The 16989-nt window shown below is 45.2% G+C and overlaps 2 protein-coding genes across 11 annotated transcripts in view; both read right to left on the bottom strand.

Moving 5' to 3' along the window:
- LOC133624403 (echinoderm microtubule-associated protein-like 6) overlaps positions 1-3653 on the bottom strand; it is a 33782-nt gene extending 30129 nt beyond the window's left edge. For all 6 annotated transcript variants that reach the window (XM_061987898.2, XM_061987901.2, XM_061987904.2 and 3 more), the window contains exons 1-4: positions 3183-3653; positions 2968-3127; positions 2805-2903; positions 2665-2733 (exon numbers count right to left, since the gene is read on the bottom strand). In XM_061987898.2, coding sequence (XP_061843882.1) covers positions 2665-2733; positions 2805-2903; positions 2968-3127; positions 3183-3433 — 579 coding nt within the window. In that variant the 5' untranslated portion in view covers positions 3434-3653. The remainder of the gene's footprint in view (positions 1-2664; positions 2734-2804; positions 2904-2967; positions 3128-3182) is intronic.
- A 761-nt stretch (positions 3654-4414) lies between these two features.
- The window catches only part of LOC133624404 (spectrin beta chain, non-erythrocytic 1-like), a 69989-nt gene continuing 57414 nt past the window's right edge, over positions 4415-16989 (bottom strand). For all 5 annotated transcript variants that reach the window (XM_061987905.2, XM_061987907.2, XM_061987906.2 and 2 more), the window contains 19 exons: positions 14029-14231; positions 13861-13951; positions 9119-9265; positions 8787-9050; positions 8506-8718; positions 8338-8427; positions 8000-8278; positions 7793-7923; positions 7512-7716; positions 6814-7188; positions 6375-6758; positions 6216-6300; positions 5968-6164; positions 5799-5902; positions 5685-5727; positions 5421-5614; positions 5180-5353; positions 5065-5107; positions 4415-4991 (listed from right to left, as the gene is read on the bottom strand). In XM_061987905.2, the coding sequence (XP_061843889.1) occupies positions 4815-4991; positions 5065-5107; positions 5180-5353; positions 5421-5614; positions 5685-5727; positions 5799-5902; positions 5968-6164; positions 6216-6300; positions 6375-6758; positions 6814-7188; positions 7512-7716; positions 7793-7923; positions 8000-8278; positions 8338-8427; positions 8506-8718; positions 8787-9050; positions 9119-9265; positions 13861-13951; positions 14029-14231 (3399 nt within the window). In that variant the 3' untranslated portion in view covers positions 4415-4814. The remainder of the gene's footprint in view (positions 4992-5064; positions 5108-5179; positions 5354-5420; positions 5615-5684; positions 5728-5798; positions 5903-5967; positions 6165-6215; positions 6301-6374; positions 6759-6813; positions 7189-7511; positions 7717-7792; positions 7924-7999; positions 8279-8337; positions 8428-8505; positions 8719-8786; positions 9051-9118; positions 9266-13860; positions 13952-14028; positions 14232-16989) is intronic.

The following is a 16989-nucleotide window of genomic DNA, read 5'->3' as shown; positions in this document are numbered from 1 at the left end:
TTTGCAGACTACAATTATTAATAATTACATCTTTATTATGTAGACTACAATTATTAATAAATACAATTTTATTATGTAGACTACAATTATTAATAATTAAAATATTATTTAGACTACAATTATTAATAATTACAATTGTATTTTGCAGACTACAATTATAAATAAATACAATTTTATTATGTAGATTACGATTATTAATAATTCATATTTTATTATGTAGACTACAATTATTAATGATTACAATTTTATTATACAGACTAAGATTATCAATACTTACACATTTTTTATGTAGACTACGATTATTAATAATTAAAATGTTATTATGTAGACTACAATTATTAATAATTACAATTTTATTATACAGACTAAGATTATCAATACTTACACATTTTTTATGTAGACTACGATTATTAATAATTAAAATGTTATTATGTAGACTACAATTATTAATAATTACAATTTTATTATACTGACTACAATTATTAATAATTAAAATTTTACTATGTGGACTACAATTATGAATACTTACAAATGTATTATGTAGACTACAATTATTAATAATTAAAATGCTAACATCCATCCATCCATCTTCTTCCTCTTTTCCGAGGTCGGGTCGCGGGGGCAGCAGCCTAAGCAGGGAAGCCCAGACTTCCCTCTCCCCAGCCACTTGGTCCAGCTCCTTCCGGGGGATCCCGAGGCATTCCCAGGCCAGCCGAGAGACATAGTCTTCCCAACGTGTCCTGGGTCTTCCCCGTGGCCTCCTCCCGGTCGGACATGCCCGAAACACCTCCCTAGGGAGGCGTTCAGGTGGCATCCTGACCAGATGCCTGAACCACCTCATCTGGCTCCTCTCAATGTGGAGGATCAGCGGCTTTACTTTGAGCTCCTCCTGGATGACAGAGCTTCTCACTAGAGATGGCCGATAATATCGGCCTGCCGATATTATCGGCCGATAAATGCTTTATCGAGCCTGGCTCCAGAGGGGGGCCCTGGTGACCCGCGTCCGGGCGAGGGAAATCTGGGTCCTTCGTTTTTATTTTTCATGAAGGTCTTCGAGCTGCTCTTTGTCTGATCCCTCACCTAGGACCAGTTTGTCTTGGGAGACCCTACCAGGGGGCATAAAGCCCCCGGACAACATAGCTCCTAGGATCATTGGGACACGCAAACTCCTCAGAGAAGAGAAATGTTATTATGTAGACTACAATTATTAATCATTACAATTGTATTATGTAGACAACAATTATGAATAATTACAATTGTATTACGTAGACTACAATTATTAATAATTACAATTGTATTATGTAGACTACAATTATTAATAATTACAATTGTATTACGTAGACTACAATTATTAATAATTTCAATGTTATTATGTAGACCACAATTATTAATAATTACAATTTTATTATACGGACTACAATTATTAATAATTAAAATGTTATTATACAGACTACAATTATTAATAATTACAATTTTATTATACGGACTACAATTATTAATACTTACACAATTATTATGTAGACTACGATTATTAATAACCAAAATGTTATTATGTAGACTACAATTATTAATAATTACAATTGTATTATGTAGACTACAATTATTAAAAATTACAATTGTATTTTGCAGACTACAATTATTAATAATTAAAATTTTATTATGCAGACTATAATTATTAATAATTAAAATTTTATTATGCAGACTACAATTATTAAAAATACAATTTTATTATGTAGACTACAATTATTAATAATTACAATTTTATTATACAGACTACAATTATTAATAATTACAATTTTATTATACGGAATACAATATTAATACTTACAAATGTATTATGTAGACTACGATTATTAATAATTAATGTTATTGTGTAGACTACAATTATTAATAATTATAATTTGTATTATGTAGACTACAATTATTAATAATTACAATTGTATTATGTTGACTACAATTATTAATAATTACAATTGTATTATGTAGACTACGTCCATCCATCCATTTTCTACCGCTTATTACCTTTGGGGTCGCGGGGGGGGGCGCTGGAGCCTATCTCAGCTACAATCGGGCGGAAGGTGGGGTACACCCTGGACAAGTCGCCACCTCATCGCAGGGCCAACACAGATAGACAGACAACATTCACACTCACATCCACACACTAGGGACCATTTAGTGTTGCCAATCAACTTATCCCCAGGTGCATGTCTTTGGAGGTGGGAGGAAGCCGGAGTACCCGGAGGGAGCCCACGCAGTCACGGGGAGAACATGCAAACTCCACACAGAAAGATCCCGAGCCCGGGATTGAACCCAAGACTACTCAGGACCTCCGTATTGTGAGGCAGATGCACTAACCCCTCTGCCACCGTGCTGCCCTATGTATGTAGACTACGATTATTAATAATTAAAATGTTATTATGTTGACTGCAATTATTAATAATTACAATTTTATTATGTAGACTACAATTAATAATTAAAATGTTATTATACGGACTACATTATTAATAATTACAATTGTATTATGTAGACTATGATTATTAATAATTAAAATGTTATGTAGACTACAATTATTAATAATTACAATTGTATTTTGCAGACTACAATTAACAGTACTTAAAATGTTCTATAATAATTGAAAGATGCTAAGTGTTAAGCCCCACCCACCTTGATGTGTTTGACGCCACAGCTGACCAATCGACCGGACACAAGTGGATCCCAGGCCACGTCAAAGATCTGCGGGAAGACACGGGGATCAATATTCAATAATCAGGTGTGGAGCGGACCACGGCTCAGGTGAGGCGTACTCTGTCCGAGTGGCCGGTCGCCGTGGCGAGGACTCGTCCGCCCCTCCAGTCCCACACACACAAGGTGTTCTTGGCGTCCAGTCCCACCGAGGCCAGTCGCTATGACGACACACCACAAGACATCACCATCATCATCATCATCACCAAGGGGGCGTGGCCTCACCTGTCCGTCGGCGTCAAAAGCCAGACAGGCCACGCCGTGCGTGTGCAGGTCTCGCAGGATGGAGACGGTCTGCATGGCGTAGGTGTCCCACACGCAGATGTAGGGCTCCTTGCCCACCTGACCCGTGGCCACCTGGACTTTGTCGGGATGGAGCGCCAGGCTGCGGGAGACGGCGCGTGAGCCAGCCATCCATGTTGTGAGCGTGAGAAGGTTACCTGATGATGTCATCGTCGTGGCCCAGGTAGAACTTCTGGGCGTGTTCTCTGGCGTTGTAGACCACGCCCACCCCGGCCACGAAGTAGACCAGCTCCTTGCCGGCCGTGTAGAAGAGGTTATTGCGGCACTGGTGACCCCGGTAGCCGTGCACCCACTCCAACCTCAGCTGGCAGCGTGGTGCCGTCTTGTCGGCCATGATGATGAAGATCTGGACACAAGTGTGAAAGGTCACCGCCCCTCCCCCACACATGCACCTGCTGACACTTTCCACTTCATCCGCACCCTCGACGCTTCCAGTCCAAAAGCAGATTAGCGCAGCACGCTAGACAAGCAGGCCGTCAGCAGCGCCTTGTTTCCGGCGGCAAATGTTCCCGCATGCCGGCGGGAGAGCCCTGTGACCCGGTAGAGACCCGCAGCGGAACCACAACAAAACCGATGGACGGTCCAGATAGACACGTCATGAGCTAGGACGTGACCGCCATGGGATTAACAGAAGCACATCCGGGCCTTACCTTCAAAATAAAACAACCGATGGACTGTCCAGATAGACACGTCAAGAGCTAGGACGTGACCCCCATGGGATTAACAGAAGCACATCCGGGCCTTACCTTCAAAATAAAACAAACCTGACGAAAATAACGGAAAAATCACCAAAGATGTTCTTAACTAGTCATCTATATTAAACGATGTTTTACGTTCAAGACCGATAAATGGCGATTGTTTGTATTTCAAAAGGAAAACACCTGCGCCGAACCATTTGTAACCTAGTGGGTGGCAAAGGTGAATTTTTGATGGTCATTTTCAATATTTGACTTCCGAGTCCTATTTTTTTGTGTCAGCAGCCCAACATACGGTTTTATTCAACACAATAGTGTTTTGATGCCATCTTCATATTTGATGAAAGTGTCAAAAAGAACAATGTTTTGGGTTTTGACTCTTTTACTTTGAAGGATTGCTTATTTGTACTAATTTCCGCCTCCTGAGCCGCTGGCGCGATCAGAGGGCAATGCATGATGGGAGATGAAGTCTTACACCTGAAAGAAAAAAATACAAACTTGTACATTTTTATTTTATATCAACAATAGCCGCATTTGTTATTATTGTTATTTTCATTGATGCCAGATAAGACAAACTTTAGCATCCCTCTGCAAGCATTAGCCTCATTCTTGTTGCCTTACAAACCGTGACTTTAGTATTTGCTCGGAAGGTGGAAGAAATCAAACATGCAAAGTGTGGTTTAGTGTTTTTATTTATTCGTCAGCAGTTAAAAGATACATTTAAATATTGAGCTTGTTCATTCCTAAAGATGGAGATGTGAGTATGTATCAAACTGCGAGCATATTTCAGTGTGAAGACTTAACAACAAGCAAGCAAGTTTCAATTGAATAAGAGAGTTATCGTCAGTGCTCCTAATCAAATGTTTCAGGCGACATGCTAGTTAGCTTAGCATGCTATGCTAGTCGGTGTTGACAGTGGGAACATAAACAAATGTCGGTCCAGTTTATTATCAACGACGCGTCACTTGACAAATAGTCAAAGTCAAAGTACACCCTTGAATATGTGAGCTAACAAGAAAAAGTATTTGTTGTCAGGTATGTCACTTCCTGTTTGACAGCAAGGTGGCCTTGTGCTCACTGCTTCTTCTTGCCAAACAGATTAAAGCGTTTCTCTTTGTCCTTCTCCTTCCTCACGTCATGTGCTTCGTCAGCCGGCGTCACGGCGAGGTCGCCGCTCAGCCCGTTGGCGGAACTGCCGTTGAGGCCGGCACTGGCGTTGATGACGGCCTGGATCCAGGCGCTCATCTCCTCCTGCAAAGTCCAACATGGTGGTCAAGAGTTGGCATCTCCATGCTTCTGACCAGGTAAAAGAATATAAACTCACTTCATCTTTGGCTTGGAACAGAAATTCGTTACCGTCGGTGACTCTGGGGGGGGGGGGAAAAAAGCGCCACCCTCAACTTCCTGTTTGGAAGGTGCTGTGTGCCCACTGACGTTACCTCAGTTTGAAGACATGTTTCTTCTTCTTGTAGTCGGACGCCACGTTGCAGGTGGCGTCTTTCAGGCTGACAGGCGGCTCGCTGTGATAGGCCACGCCCTGCACCGCCGCCTTGCTGTCCTTGTAGAAGCCCATTTCCTGTTTGCTGATGACACAGAGCACGTGGTGCCAAGACCTACCCAACACGGAGCAGACGGGTGAGTGGCACACGGGAGTTAGGAGCCAAGAGAAATGATGGTAACCTGTTGGACGCCTTCTTGTTTGGCCCCTCCCACTGGTGTTTGCGATGCAGAAGGCCCTCCAGCTGCGAGGGAACCATTGTGGACGCCACGCTGCTTTTCTTCTTCTTCCTGCCGCTCTCTGGCGAGGGGGCGGGACTCGGTTCCTTTGAGCTGCTGTCTGCCAGCCCGTTCATCAGCACGCCAGCCAGACCGTTCTGATTACCAGGAAAGTAGATCAAGTCACTTCCTGTAAAATGTGAGTACATCAATCGTGGCATGGCTGACCTGAGGGGAGTCCTGTTCAGACGAAATGCCATTGTGGTTGACGCTGTCGAAGCAAACAAAGAAAGGTTAACGTGTTCATGTGTTGCACTTCCTGTCACGGCGCTGTTTCTCCACCTCTGCTCTTGCGGCTGGACAGCAGGCGTCTCTAAAGATGGCCGTCGCATCTTCCTCTCCGCCTCCTCCTGCTCCTGCTGCCTCCTCACCTCCAACAATTCCATCTGGAGGAGGCGACACCTTATCACACCACCATCTGGCGCTAACACTTCCCGCCCCCGTTGCTCACCGTGGTTAGGCGCTCCAACGCAGAGAAGCGTTCCTCCCAGGTCGCGGCTGACTTCTCGAAGGCCTCATGGCGTTTGATGAGCTTCTCCACCTCGTCCACGTTCTGACCCACCTCCTTACTGGACAGGTAGGGCTCCTGACCCAGAAGCCAAGCCTCCGCCACACCCGCATCCCGCGAGAACTGGTGCACCTCCAGGACTGAACAAAGTTCATGATTGGCATGACACAGAAAGTCATATTTCCCCTTACCGAGTCGTAGCCATTCCCATCGATCCTCCCACTTATCGATCATGTCTTTCCTCTTGTCCGTCAACTGCAGAAGCTTCTCTTTAATCTGCCCACAGATAGAACAACTGTGAGTCATTTGCAGACTTTTATTTTGGTGACGTGCTGAGCGAGGGGGCTGACTTCCTGTGACGCTTTGTGTTTGTTGGCGAGCAGCGCCTTGCCCAGCTCCACGCACGCGCTCAAGGTGTCGTTGCGGGCGTCTACCTCAGCCTTGACGCCCTGATGCTGGTTCATCAGCAGCTCCACAGACGACACGTCCCGAGGTTGCTCCTGGGCCTGGATGAGCCAGACCACGTGGTCCATCCACATCATAAGGTCTCGGACCATGTTGAAGAAGCGGAACTTATCGCCGGTGTCCAGGAGGAGGAGTCTGCGTTGGTCGCTGGCATCCAGCAGGTCATTCCAGGCGGCCAGGACCTCGCTCTCCTGCCGCTGGATGTCGTCTGCTTTGTCTCCGGCGTAGGCGGACTGAAGGCGGGTCGCATCCTCCTGCAGCTGCCTTACCTGTCAATGGTCAAAGGTCAGTGTACGCCACGTCACCTCCTCCCGTCACACCCACCTGCATCCCCAGCGCGTGGATGTCGCGCTCAAAGGTGATGTGCGCCCTCTGCAACAAGTCCACCGTGTTCTGGTCTCGGCCCACTTCGTTGGGAAGCTTCTGCCGTTTGTCTGCAACGCGAGCCAGTATCTCTTTGGCATCGTGGTAAAACTTGTGCAGCTCAAAGGAGGCGGCCAGGATCTGCGTCCGGGTGTCGATGAGCTCCAGCAGGTCCGCCCAGGCCTCGTTTAGCCCGTCCTTCCACTCGGCCACGGTGGCGGCATCTCCATGGCCGCAGTTGATCAACTCGTCAGTCTGCCGATTAACGGCATCCATGCGCTCCTGTCCGATGTTTCCTGTGTCCTGCGCAAACTCCCTGAAACGTTCCTGTAACATCTGAAGCGAGTCCCACAGGACAAGTGAGGTGGAGCGCAGGACTCACACATGTAATAAAGATGTTTCTGAAGGTTGAATGGATGCCATCTTGATCAAAACTCTAACTGCCAACGGAAGCTCACAACATAGTGATGGATTCCAACCAAAACCTGCTTCAAAGATCTCTGGATCAACAAATGTAGAAAAAGACATTTGGGGTCAGGACTGAGGAAACCATTTGGATGGTTGCAGGAATACAATCTGCACATTCTGGACCGAGGTGACATTGGACTTCCATTCAACCTTCACTAGCCGTATTAGTAGACTTGGCGCTGTTAGCGTACCATGACGTGTTCATAGTCTTGTCCAAGTTCGTGAGATCCAGCCACTACCTCCCTCTCGGCGATCCATTGTTCCACGTCGTCAACTTCCCGGTTGAGATGGAAGAGGCGGAGCCTCTCGTCCAGTTTGGCCTGCCTCTCCTCGGACAGATCCTTTAGGCTAGCGTACAACTTGTCCACCTGAGACTGACGCAGGCTGATACGCTCGCTGGCGTGCATACGCACAAACACGGAAAACTGTTACCATGGCGATGGCGCTCATGCGCAAACAAGATGTTGCTAACCTGTCTGGGTGTGCAGCGGCTACAAGTCCCCGACTCGTCTTGGAGAGCATGTGCACGGTCTCGGCGTAGTCCTCCACCGCCTGTTCCACGATCTGGTGTTTCTTCAGCATACTGACCGCACTCTGCTCGTCCTGAAAAGAACCACACCCTCAAACGTCACCCACGGCGAGGGACCCGGCCCACTCAGCGATGAGTGACTCCACCCACCTTGGCCTTCTCCTCCGACATCATGTACAGCTCTTGCTCGCTCATCCACGCCTCGGCCTCGGCCGCGTCGAAGTAGTACTGCTGGGCTTTGTGCGTCTTCTCCAGCCTGTTGCGGCGCTGTTCTGCCTCCTCCGTCAGCTGCCTCCACAGAAGCCGCAAGTCGGCCACTCGTTGTAGAGTGACGTCGGCCTCAGAGTCTCCGTCTTTGAGGAGACTGCGACTGCGCTCCAGGATGTCATCAATGCGCGGATGGTGGCCTTGGATCTCCTTCTGGAGTGTCTGCGGAGGACAAAGATGTTGTTGGACCACAAAGGTGATCACATGACCCACCTATTCACCTGGTTCTTCTTCATGAGCAGCTGAACGGTCTGGAGGTTGTGTCCGTGTTCCCTGGAGGTGGCGAGGGGCAGCCTCTCTTTGACCCAAAGCTGAATAACAAAGAGATGCGATGAAGATCCTTGGGTCATGGTCACCTTAAGATCCCACGTAGGTCAGCAGCTGCCTACAATCTCATCCTCCACGTCACGGTTGAACTGATGAACTTCTCTGGACGCCACCAATATGTTCTTTCGGCGGCAGAGTGGCTCCAGCAGCTCCTGGAACCTCTTCTCCACCTGCTGCCGCCGCCCATCCACATGGTCAGTGTCCGTCACCTCCTGACCGATCGTGTGCAGCTCCACCACCTCCCGCTGACGCACCTCCACCTGCTTCTCCAGCATCTGCCGTCACACAGCACAGGTGGAGCACTGTGCAAGTACGTCTAAGTAGTGGTGCTTAGTAGTGCTACCTGTTGTTTCTTTAACAGGATGTTGACGGATGTCAAGTCTTTTCCAAAGTCATCAGACTGGATCTGACCCTCTAGCCCGACCAGCCACTGGTCCAGGTCGGAGCAGCTTTGGGTGAAAAGCTCCGCCTTGTTGGCGTCGAACAGACACTGAGCTTTGGTCTGGGTGCTGGACTCAAGCTCGGCCCACATCCTGTGTAGCAGGGCCAGCTGCTCCGTCACCACCCTCTCTGTCTCCAACTTCTCTGAGACCAGCAGCGTGGCGTCCTGATGCAGGGGTTCAAGTTGAAAAACAGAAAGAAATGGAACATTATCAGTGTTACTGGAACCAGTACCTTCTGGATCTTGTCCAGCCATTTTCTGTTGGACTGCAGTTCAGCCATGAAGGCCTGGTGCTTCAGCCATTTGCTGTGCAGGTTCCGAGCCTCGTCGTAGGTCATGTCCTGAGCCGTCAGCATCTTCTCATTGATCCACAAAGTCAGCTAGCCCAGAAAAACACATGTTAGCAATCAACTCTTGGTAGAGCGGCTTGAGGGTTCCAGGTTCGATTGCAGCTTCCGCCATCGTAGTCACGGCCGTTGTGTCCTTGAGCAAGACACTTCACCCTTGCTCCTGATGGCTGCTGGTTAGTGCCTTGCATGGCAGCCATCTCTCTCTGTGTGTGTGTGTGTGTGTGTGTGTGTGTGTGTGTGTGTGTGTGTGTGTGTGTGTGTGTGTGTGTGTGTGTGTGTGTGTGTGTGTGTGCGTGTGTGCGTGTGTGCGTGTGTGCGTGTGTGTGTGCATGTGTCTGTGTCTGAGTGATGTATAATGTAAAGTGCTGTGGGTATTATTTTAGGTATAATTAAGTGCTATATAAATATAAATACATGCCATATAATTTTAGGTAGGGATGTCCGATAATATCGGGCTGCCGATATTATCGGACGATAAATGCTTTAAAATGTAATATCGGAAATTATCGGTATCTGTTTCGTTATTGTCGGTATCGGTTTTTAAAAGTAAAATGTATGACGTTTTAAAGCGCCGCTGTGTACACGGACGTAGGGAGAGGTACAGAGAGACAATAAACCTTAAGGCACTTCCTTTGCGTGCGTGCCGTCCCAGTCACATAATATCTACCGGCTTTACTCATTACGAATTGATGCAAGGCATACTTGGTCAACAGCCATACAGGTCACACTGAGGGTGGCCGTATAAACAAGTTTAACACTGTTACAAATACGCGCCACACTGTGAACCCACACCAAACAAGAATGACAAACATATTTCGGGAGAACATCCGTACCGTAACACAACATAAACACAACAGAACAAATACCCAGAATCCCTTGTACTACTAACTCTTCCGGGACGCTACAATATACACTCCCCCCCGCTAACTCCTAACCCCCACCCTCACCCCTCAACCTCCTCATGCTCTCGCAGGGAGAGAATGTCCCAAATTCCAAGCTGCTGTTTGGATAGATAGATAGATAGTACCAGAGGTGTGGACTCGAGTCACATGACTTGGACTCGAGTCAGACTCGAGTCATGAATTTGATGACTTTAGACTCGACTTGACAAAATGTAAAAAGACTTGCAACTCGACTTAGACTTTAACATCAATGACTTGTGACTTCACTTGGACTTGAGCCTTTTGAATTGACATGACTTGACATGACTTGCTACTTTCCCCAAAACCCAAAGATGAAAAAGTTATTCGGGAGTGCTCCGTATTTTGCATTGTGTACTTGTCTATCAGCGTTGCGTGTGTCAGCTGGTGTGCTCTCAGTACAACAGCCAATCAAATTACATCTACTTTGTTTTCATCACACAGCATTCATCCAATCAAATTGCAGGACAACCAACGAAAAAGACATGTCCAAACCACACGCCAGTGAACAAGAAATGATACCTAAAATAATTTTGTTTGGGTATAAAAATTACGAGGTGGTCAACACAAAACGGTTTGCTGTATGCAACACATGCGGTTCGAAAATGACTGATGGAGAGGCAACAACTTCCAACTTCGTCCGGCATTTGAAGTTGCAAAAAGAACGGTAAGTTTTGAATGTAAGATAACGTTTATTGGCTAAGTAACGTGACTTTTATTTGCTGTGTAGTTAAATCAGTGAGGCTGTAAACTCACTGCTAACGTTATAACGTTATTGCAAACACGGGAATCTGTTGCAGTTCACTACCTTATTCATACTTTTTGTTCAGTGATTTTTTTTTAAGCAGGGTTACGTTAGTCAATATATCACACGTAACGTTAGACGGCGGTCAGCAGCACCGCGTATTTTAGCCACCTAAAAAAAGACAAAAATAGTAAAATAAAGGTCAGTTAAAATGTATACTATATTATGAATATGTGTACCGTTTTAGCTAGCTTTCTGACATACTGTTGGTTGTTTACCTCAGTGGTCCCCAACCACCGGGCCGCGGCCCGGTACTGGTCCGTGGATCGATTGGTATCGGGCCGCACAAGAATTTTTTAATTTTTTTTTAATTTTTTTAATTAAATCAACATAAAAAACACAAGATACACTTACAAGTAGTGCACCAACCCAAAACAACTCTCTCCCCCCTTTTGTTCTGGGCATTGAACATGAAGACTCTTCCTTCACTGTTCCGAGTGGCCATGAGAGTCTTGGCAGTGCCTGCCTCCAGTGCTCCAGTGGAGCGAGTTTTCAGCCATGGTGGCATCATACTACGCCCCCATCGTGCACAAATGACTGACAGACTCTTGACTAATTTGGTCTTTTGCAAATGCAATGCAGCATAGGGCCCTGACATATAAAAAGTACAACTTTTTTGTTATGTTCACGTACATGTCATGTTTTTTCAATGTTAACACTTTTGTACAAATAAGTACATTTGCACTTTATTTTTCAATGTGTTTGTTCTGTAAAGGAATGAGTTAATGTTTAAAATGACTGGTTAATAGTGCTATTATAAAGTGCAATGTCAGCACAATTTTCTTTCCTGCAATTTAAAATGCACTTGTTTTAATAAATAAATACAGCGTTTGAAAAGCATACACAATCTGTGTTAATATATTAGTCTGTGGTTAAAAGGACTTGAAAGGACTCGAAGCTCAAAATGCAGGACTTAGGACTTGACTTGAGACTTTCCAGTCTTGACTTTGGACTTGACTCAGGGCTTGCCTGTCTTGACTCGGGACTTGACTCGGACTTGAGGGCAAAGACTTGAGACTTACTTGTGACTTGCAAAACAATGACTTGGTCCCACCTCTGGATAGTACTTTATTGATTCCTTCAGGAGAGTTCCCTCAGGAAAATTCAAATTCCAGCAGCAGTGCACAGAATTGAGATGGAATTTAAAAAGTAAATAACGGGGGTATGAATGGAAACAGAATAGAAAAATATCCGAATATTGGATATCGGTAAAAAAAGCCATTATCGGACATCTCTAGTTTTAGGTATAATTAAGTGTTATATACATATAAATACAGGCTATATCATTTTAGGTACATTTAAGTGTTGTATAAATATAAATACACACCATATAATTTTAGCTATAATTAAGTCTTATATAAATATAAATACACACTATATCATTTTAGCTACATTTAAGTGTTGTATAAATATAAATACACACTTTAGGTATAATTAAGTGTTTTATAAATATAAATACACACCGTATAATCTTAAAAATAATTAAGTGTTTTATAAATATAAATACACACTTTAGGTATAATTAAGTGTTATATAAATATAAATACACCATATAATTTTAGGTATAATTAAGTGCTATATAAATATAAATACACACTTTAGGTATAATTAAGGGTTATATAAATATAAATACACCGTATAATTTTAGGTATACTTAAGTGTTATATAAATACACACTTTAAGTATAATTAAGTGTTATATAAATATACACCATATAATTTTAGGTATAATTTCATTGTTGTATAAATATAAATACACCGTATAATTTTAGGTATAATTAAGTGTTATATAAATACACACTTTAAGTATAATTAAGTGTTATATGAATATACACCATATAATTTTAGGTATAATTAAGTGTTGTATAAATATACATATACACCATATAATTTTAGGTATATTTAAGTGTTATATAAATATAAATACACACCATATAATTTTAGGTGTAATCAAAAGTTGTATAAATATAAATACACACCATATATTTTAGATATAATTAAGTGTTATATAAACATAAGTACACCATATAATTTTAGGTATAATTAAGTGTTATATAAATATAAATACACACCATATAATTTTAGGTACAATTAAGTGTTGTATAAATATAAATACACACCATATAATTTTAGGTATAATTAAGTGTTATATAAATATAAATACACACCATATAATTTTAGGTATAATTAAGTGTTGTATAAACATAAATACACACCATATAATTTTAGGTACAATTAAGTGTTATATAAATACAAATACACACCATATAATTTTAGGTATAATTAAGTGTTATATAAATATAAATACACACCATATAATTTTAGGTATAATTAAGTGTTGTATAAATATAAATACACACCATATAATTTTAGGTACAATTAAGTGTTATATAAATACAAATACACACCATATAATTTTAGGTATAAATAAGTGTTATATAAATATAAATACACACCATATAATTTTAGGTATAATTAAGTGTTATATAAATATAAATACACACCATATAATTTTAGGTATAATTGAGCGTTATATAAATATAAATAAACATGTACATTTCCTTCCATCCGCTAACTTTGCTGTTTGGCCTCCTGCCATTGGACTCACCAATGCCTCTTGTGGCAGGAAGTGGTAATGTGAGGAAAGATGAGAGTCAAGTAAGTTTGATACATTTTAATTATTTTGATTGTGTTTTAATGCTGGTTTTGTCAATGTAAATGTATGTTTCCCATGTCAATAAAGCCCCTTTGAATTGAATTGAATTGAATTGAAAGGACTACTGCAGCTGCACAAATGTTCAAATCCCTGACCTGTACTTTGAGCAAGCACAGGTGACCCAATGCTCTCACTATCACACCCAGAGGAAGCACATGGTACTACAGCAAACATTGCAACCTGACCTCCTGGCAGTCCTGCAGGAACTTCTGCACATCTCGGTTGTCCTTCAGTTGGATCAGAAGCTCCACTGCAGCCTCCATGTTCTTCTTATGCCTGAAAAAAGCAGTTGAGGCGCAATTATGGCCTTGGACCGAGACTGACTGCTTGGAAGAAACATCAAGCAAGCTCACCTGTCGTCCACCCAGGTGACTCGCTCCAGGATCCGCTCACTATTGATGTTCCCGTGGCTGGCCAGCCGCCTGCCGCTTTCCACCACACTGCTGATCTTGTCCTCGTTGGCGTCCATGGCGGTCATGAAGTCCTCCTGCTTCCTAATGGCCGCCTCGGCCGCATCCAGCGTGGTGGGCATCTCCGTGTGGGCTAGGATGTAGGCCTGCAGAGGAACTGGAGCTAAAAGATTGCTGTTGGACCAGGAACATCCAACTCGGACAACGGCAACTCGTTCCAATTAATTTGCCAAAAGACCCAGAAGAAAATGATTGTCATGACTGCAGTCCACCCCAGATGAGGGAGCTGTCATGATTGCAGTCCACCAGCAGAGGGAGTTGACATGACTGCTGTCCACCAGCAGAGACGCTGTCATGACTGCAGTCCACCAGCAGAGGTAGTTGACATGACTGCTGTCCACCAGCAGAGGGAGTTGACATGACTGCTGTCCACCAGCAGACAAAGTTGTCATGATAGTCCACATGTAGAGAGAGCTGTCATGACTGCAGTCCACCAGCACAGAGGCATCATGACCGCAGTCCACCAGCAGAGGAAGCTGATTTGACTGCAGTCCACCAGCAGAGGAAGCTGATATGACTGCAGTCCACCAGCAGAGGAAGCTGATATGACTGCAGTCCACCGGCAGACAAAGTTGTCATGACTGCAGTCCACCAGCAGAGGAAGCTGATATGACTGCAGTCCACCGGCAGACAAAGTTGTCATGACTGCAGTCCACCAGCAGAGGAAGCTGATTTGACTGCAGTCCACCGGCAGAGGAAGCTGATATGACTGCAGTCCACCAGCAGAGGGAGTTGTCATGACTGTCGTCCACCAGCAGAGAGGCTGTCATGACTGTCGTCCACCAGCAGATGGAGTTGTCATGACTGCAGTCCACCAGCATAGGGAGCTTTCATGACTGCAGTCCACCAGCAGAGAGAGCTGTCATGACTGCAGTCCACCAGCAGAGAGGCTGTCTCGACTGCAGTCCACCAGCACAGGGACCTGTCATGACTGTAGTCCACCAGCAGAGAGGCTGTCATGACTTTAGTCCACCAGCAGAGGGAGCTGTAATGACTGTAGTCCACCCGCAGAGGGAGCTGTCATGAATGTAGTCCACCAGCAGAGGGAGCTGTCATGACTGCAGTCCATCCGCAGAGGGAGCTGTCATGACTGTAGTCCACCCGCAGAGGGAGCTGTCATGACTGTAGTCCACCCGCAGAGAGGCTGTCATGACTGCAGTCCACCAGCAGAGATGCTGTCATGACTGTAGTCCACCCGCAGAGGGAGCTGTCATGACTGCAGTCCACCAGCAGAGATGCTGTCATGACTGTAGTCCACCCGCAGAGGGAGCTGTCATGACTGCAGTCCACCCGCAGAGAGGCTGTCATGACTGTAGTCCACCCGCAGAGGGAGCTGTCATGACTGCAGTCCACCATCAGAGGGAGTTTAGAACTGGAATTACTGTGAAGTCAAGATGATGCTTCTGGGTTCCAGGTTCCAATGTTGTGTTGTTTTACACGTAATACTTGTTCTTGTGTATCAAAAGTGCAGTTTCTTTTAAAATGTAATTTTGTTGACTAAAGTTGTTGTGTTGTTTTGTGTGTACATGCTTTTTGTTGAGTAAACAAATAGTTGTGTTGCTTTGTGTGCATAATGATGGTCAGTGACATATGATTGGCCCTCAGACTCCTAAAAAAAAAAAGTTTAAGTTTAAGTACCACACACACTAGGTGTGGTGAAATTATCCTCTGCACAGAGACCTGTCATGACTGCAGTCCACCGGCAGAGAGGCTGTCATGACTTAAGTCCACCAGCAGAGGGAGCTGTCATGACTGCAGTCCACCAGCAGAGGGAGCTGTCATGACTGCTGCCCACCAGCAGAGAGGCTGTCATGACTGCGGCCCACCAGCAGAGGGAGCTGTCGTGAATGCAGTCCACTAGCAGAGAGGCTGTCATGACTGCAGTCCACCAGCAGAGAGAGCTGTCATGACTGCAGTCCACCGGCAGAGAGGCTGTCTCGACTGCAGTCCACCAGCACAGGGACCTGTCATGACTGTACTCCACCAGCAGAGAGGCTGTCATGACTTTAGTCCACCAGCAGAGAGGCTGTCAGGACTTTAGTCCACCAGCAGAGGGAGCTGTCATGACTGTAGTCCACCCACAGAGGGAGCTGTCATGAATGTAGTCCACCAGCAGAGGGAGCTGTCATGACTGCAGTCCACCAGCGGAGGGACCTGTCATGACTGCAGTCCACCAGCAGAGGGAGCTGTCATGACTGTAGTCCACCCGCAGAGGGAGCTGTCATGACTGCAGTCCACCAGCAGAGGGAGCTGTCATGACTGTAGTCCACCAGCAGAGGGAGTTGTCATGACTGTAGTCCACCAGCAGAGAGGCTGTCATGACTGTAGTCCACCAGCAGAGGGAGCTGTCATGACTGCAGTCCACCAGCAGAGGAAGCATATATGACTGCAGTCCACCAGCAGAGGCTGTCATGACTGTAGTCCACCAGCAGAGGGAGTGTAATGACTGCAGTACACCAGCATAGGGAGCTGTCATGACTGCAGTCCACCAGCAGAGAGAGCTGTCATGACTGCAGTCCACCAGCAGAGAGGCTGCCTCGACTGCAGTCCACCAGCAGAGAGGCTGTCTCGACTGCAGTCCACCAGCAGAGAGGCTGTCATGACTGCAGTCCACCAGCAGAGGGAGCTGTCATGACTGCAGTCCACCAGCAGAGAGGCTGTCATGACTGCAGTCCACCAGCAGAGAGGCTGTCATGACTTTAGTCCACCAGCAGAGGGAGCTGTCATGACTGCAATCCACCAGCAGAGGGAGCTGTCATGACTGCAGTCCACCAGCAGAGGGAGCTGTCATGACTGCTGCCCACCAGCAGAGGGAGCTGTCGTGAATGCAGTCCACTAGCAAAG

This window comes from Nerophis lumbriciformis, linkage group LG27 (assembly GCF_033978685.3).
Source record: "Nerophis lumbriciformis linkage group LG27, RoL_Nlum_v2.1, whole genome shotgun sequence".
Lineage (NCBI taxonomy): Eukaryota > Metazoa > Chordata > Actinopteri > Syngnathiformes > Syngnathidae > Nerophis > Nerophis lumbriciformis.
This window is presented reverse-complemented; position numbering and strand designations above follow the sequence as displayed.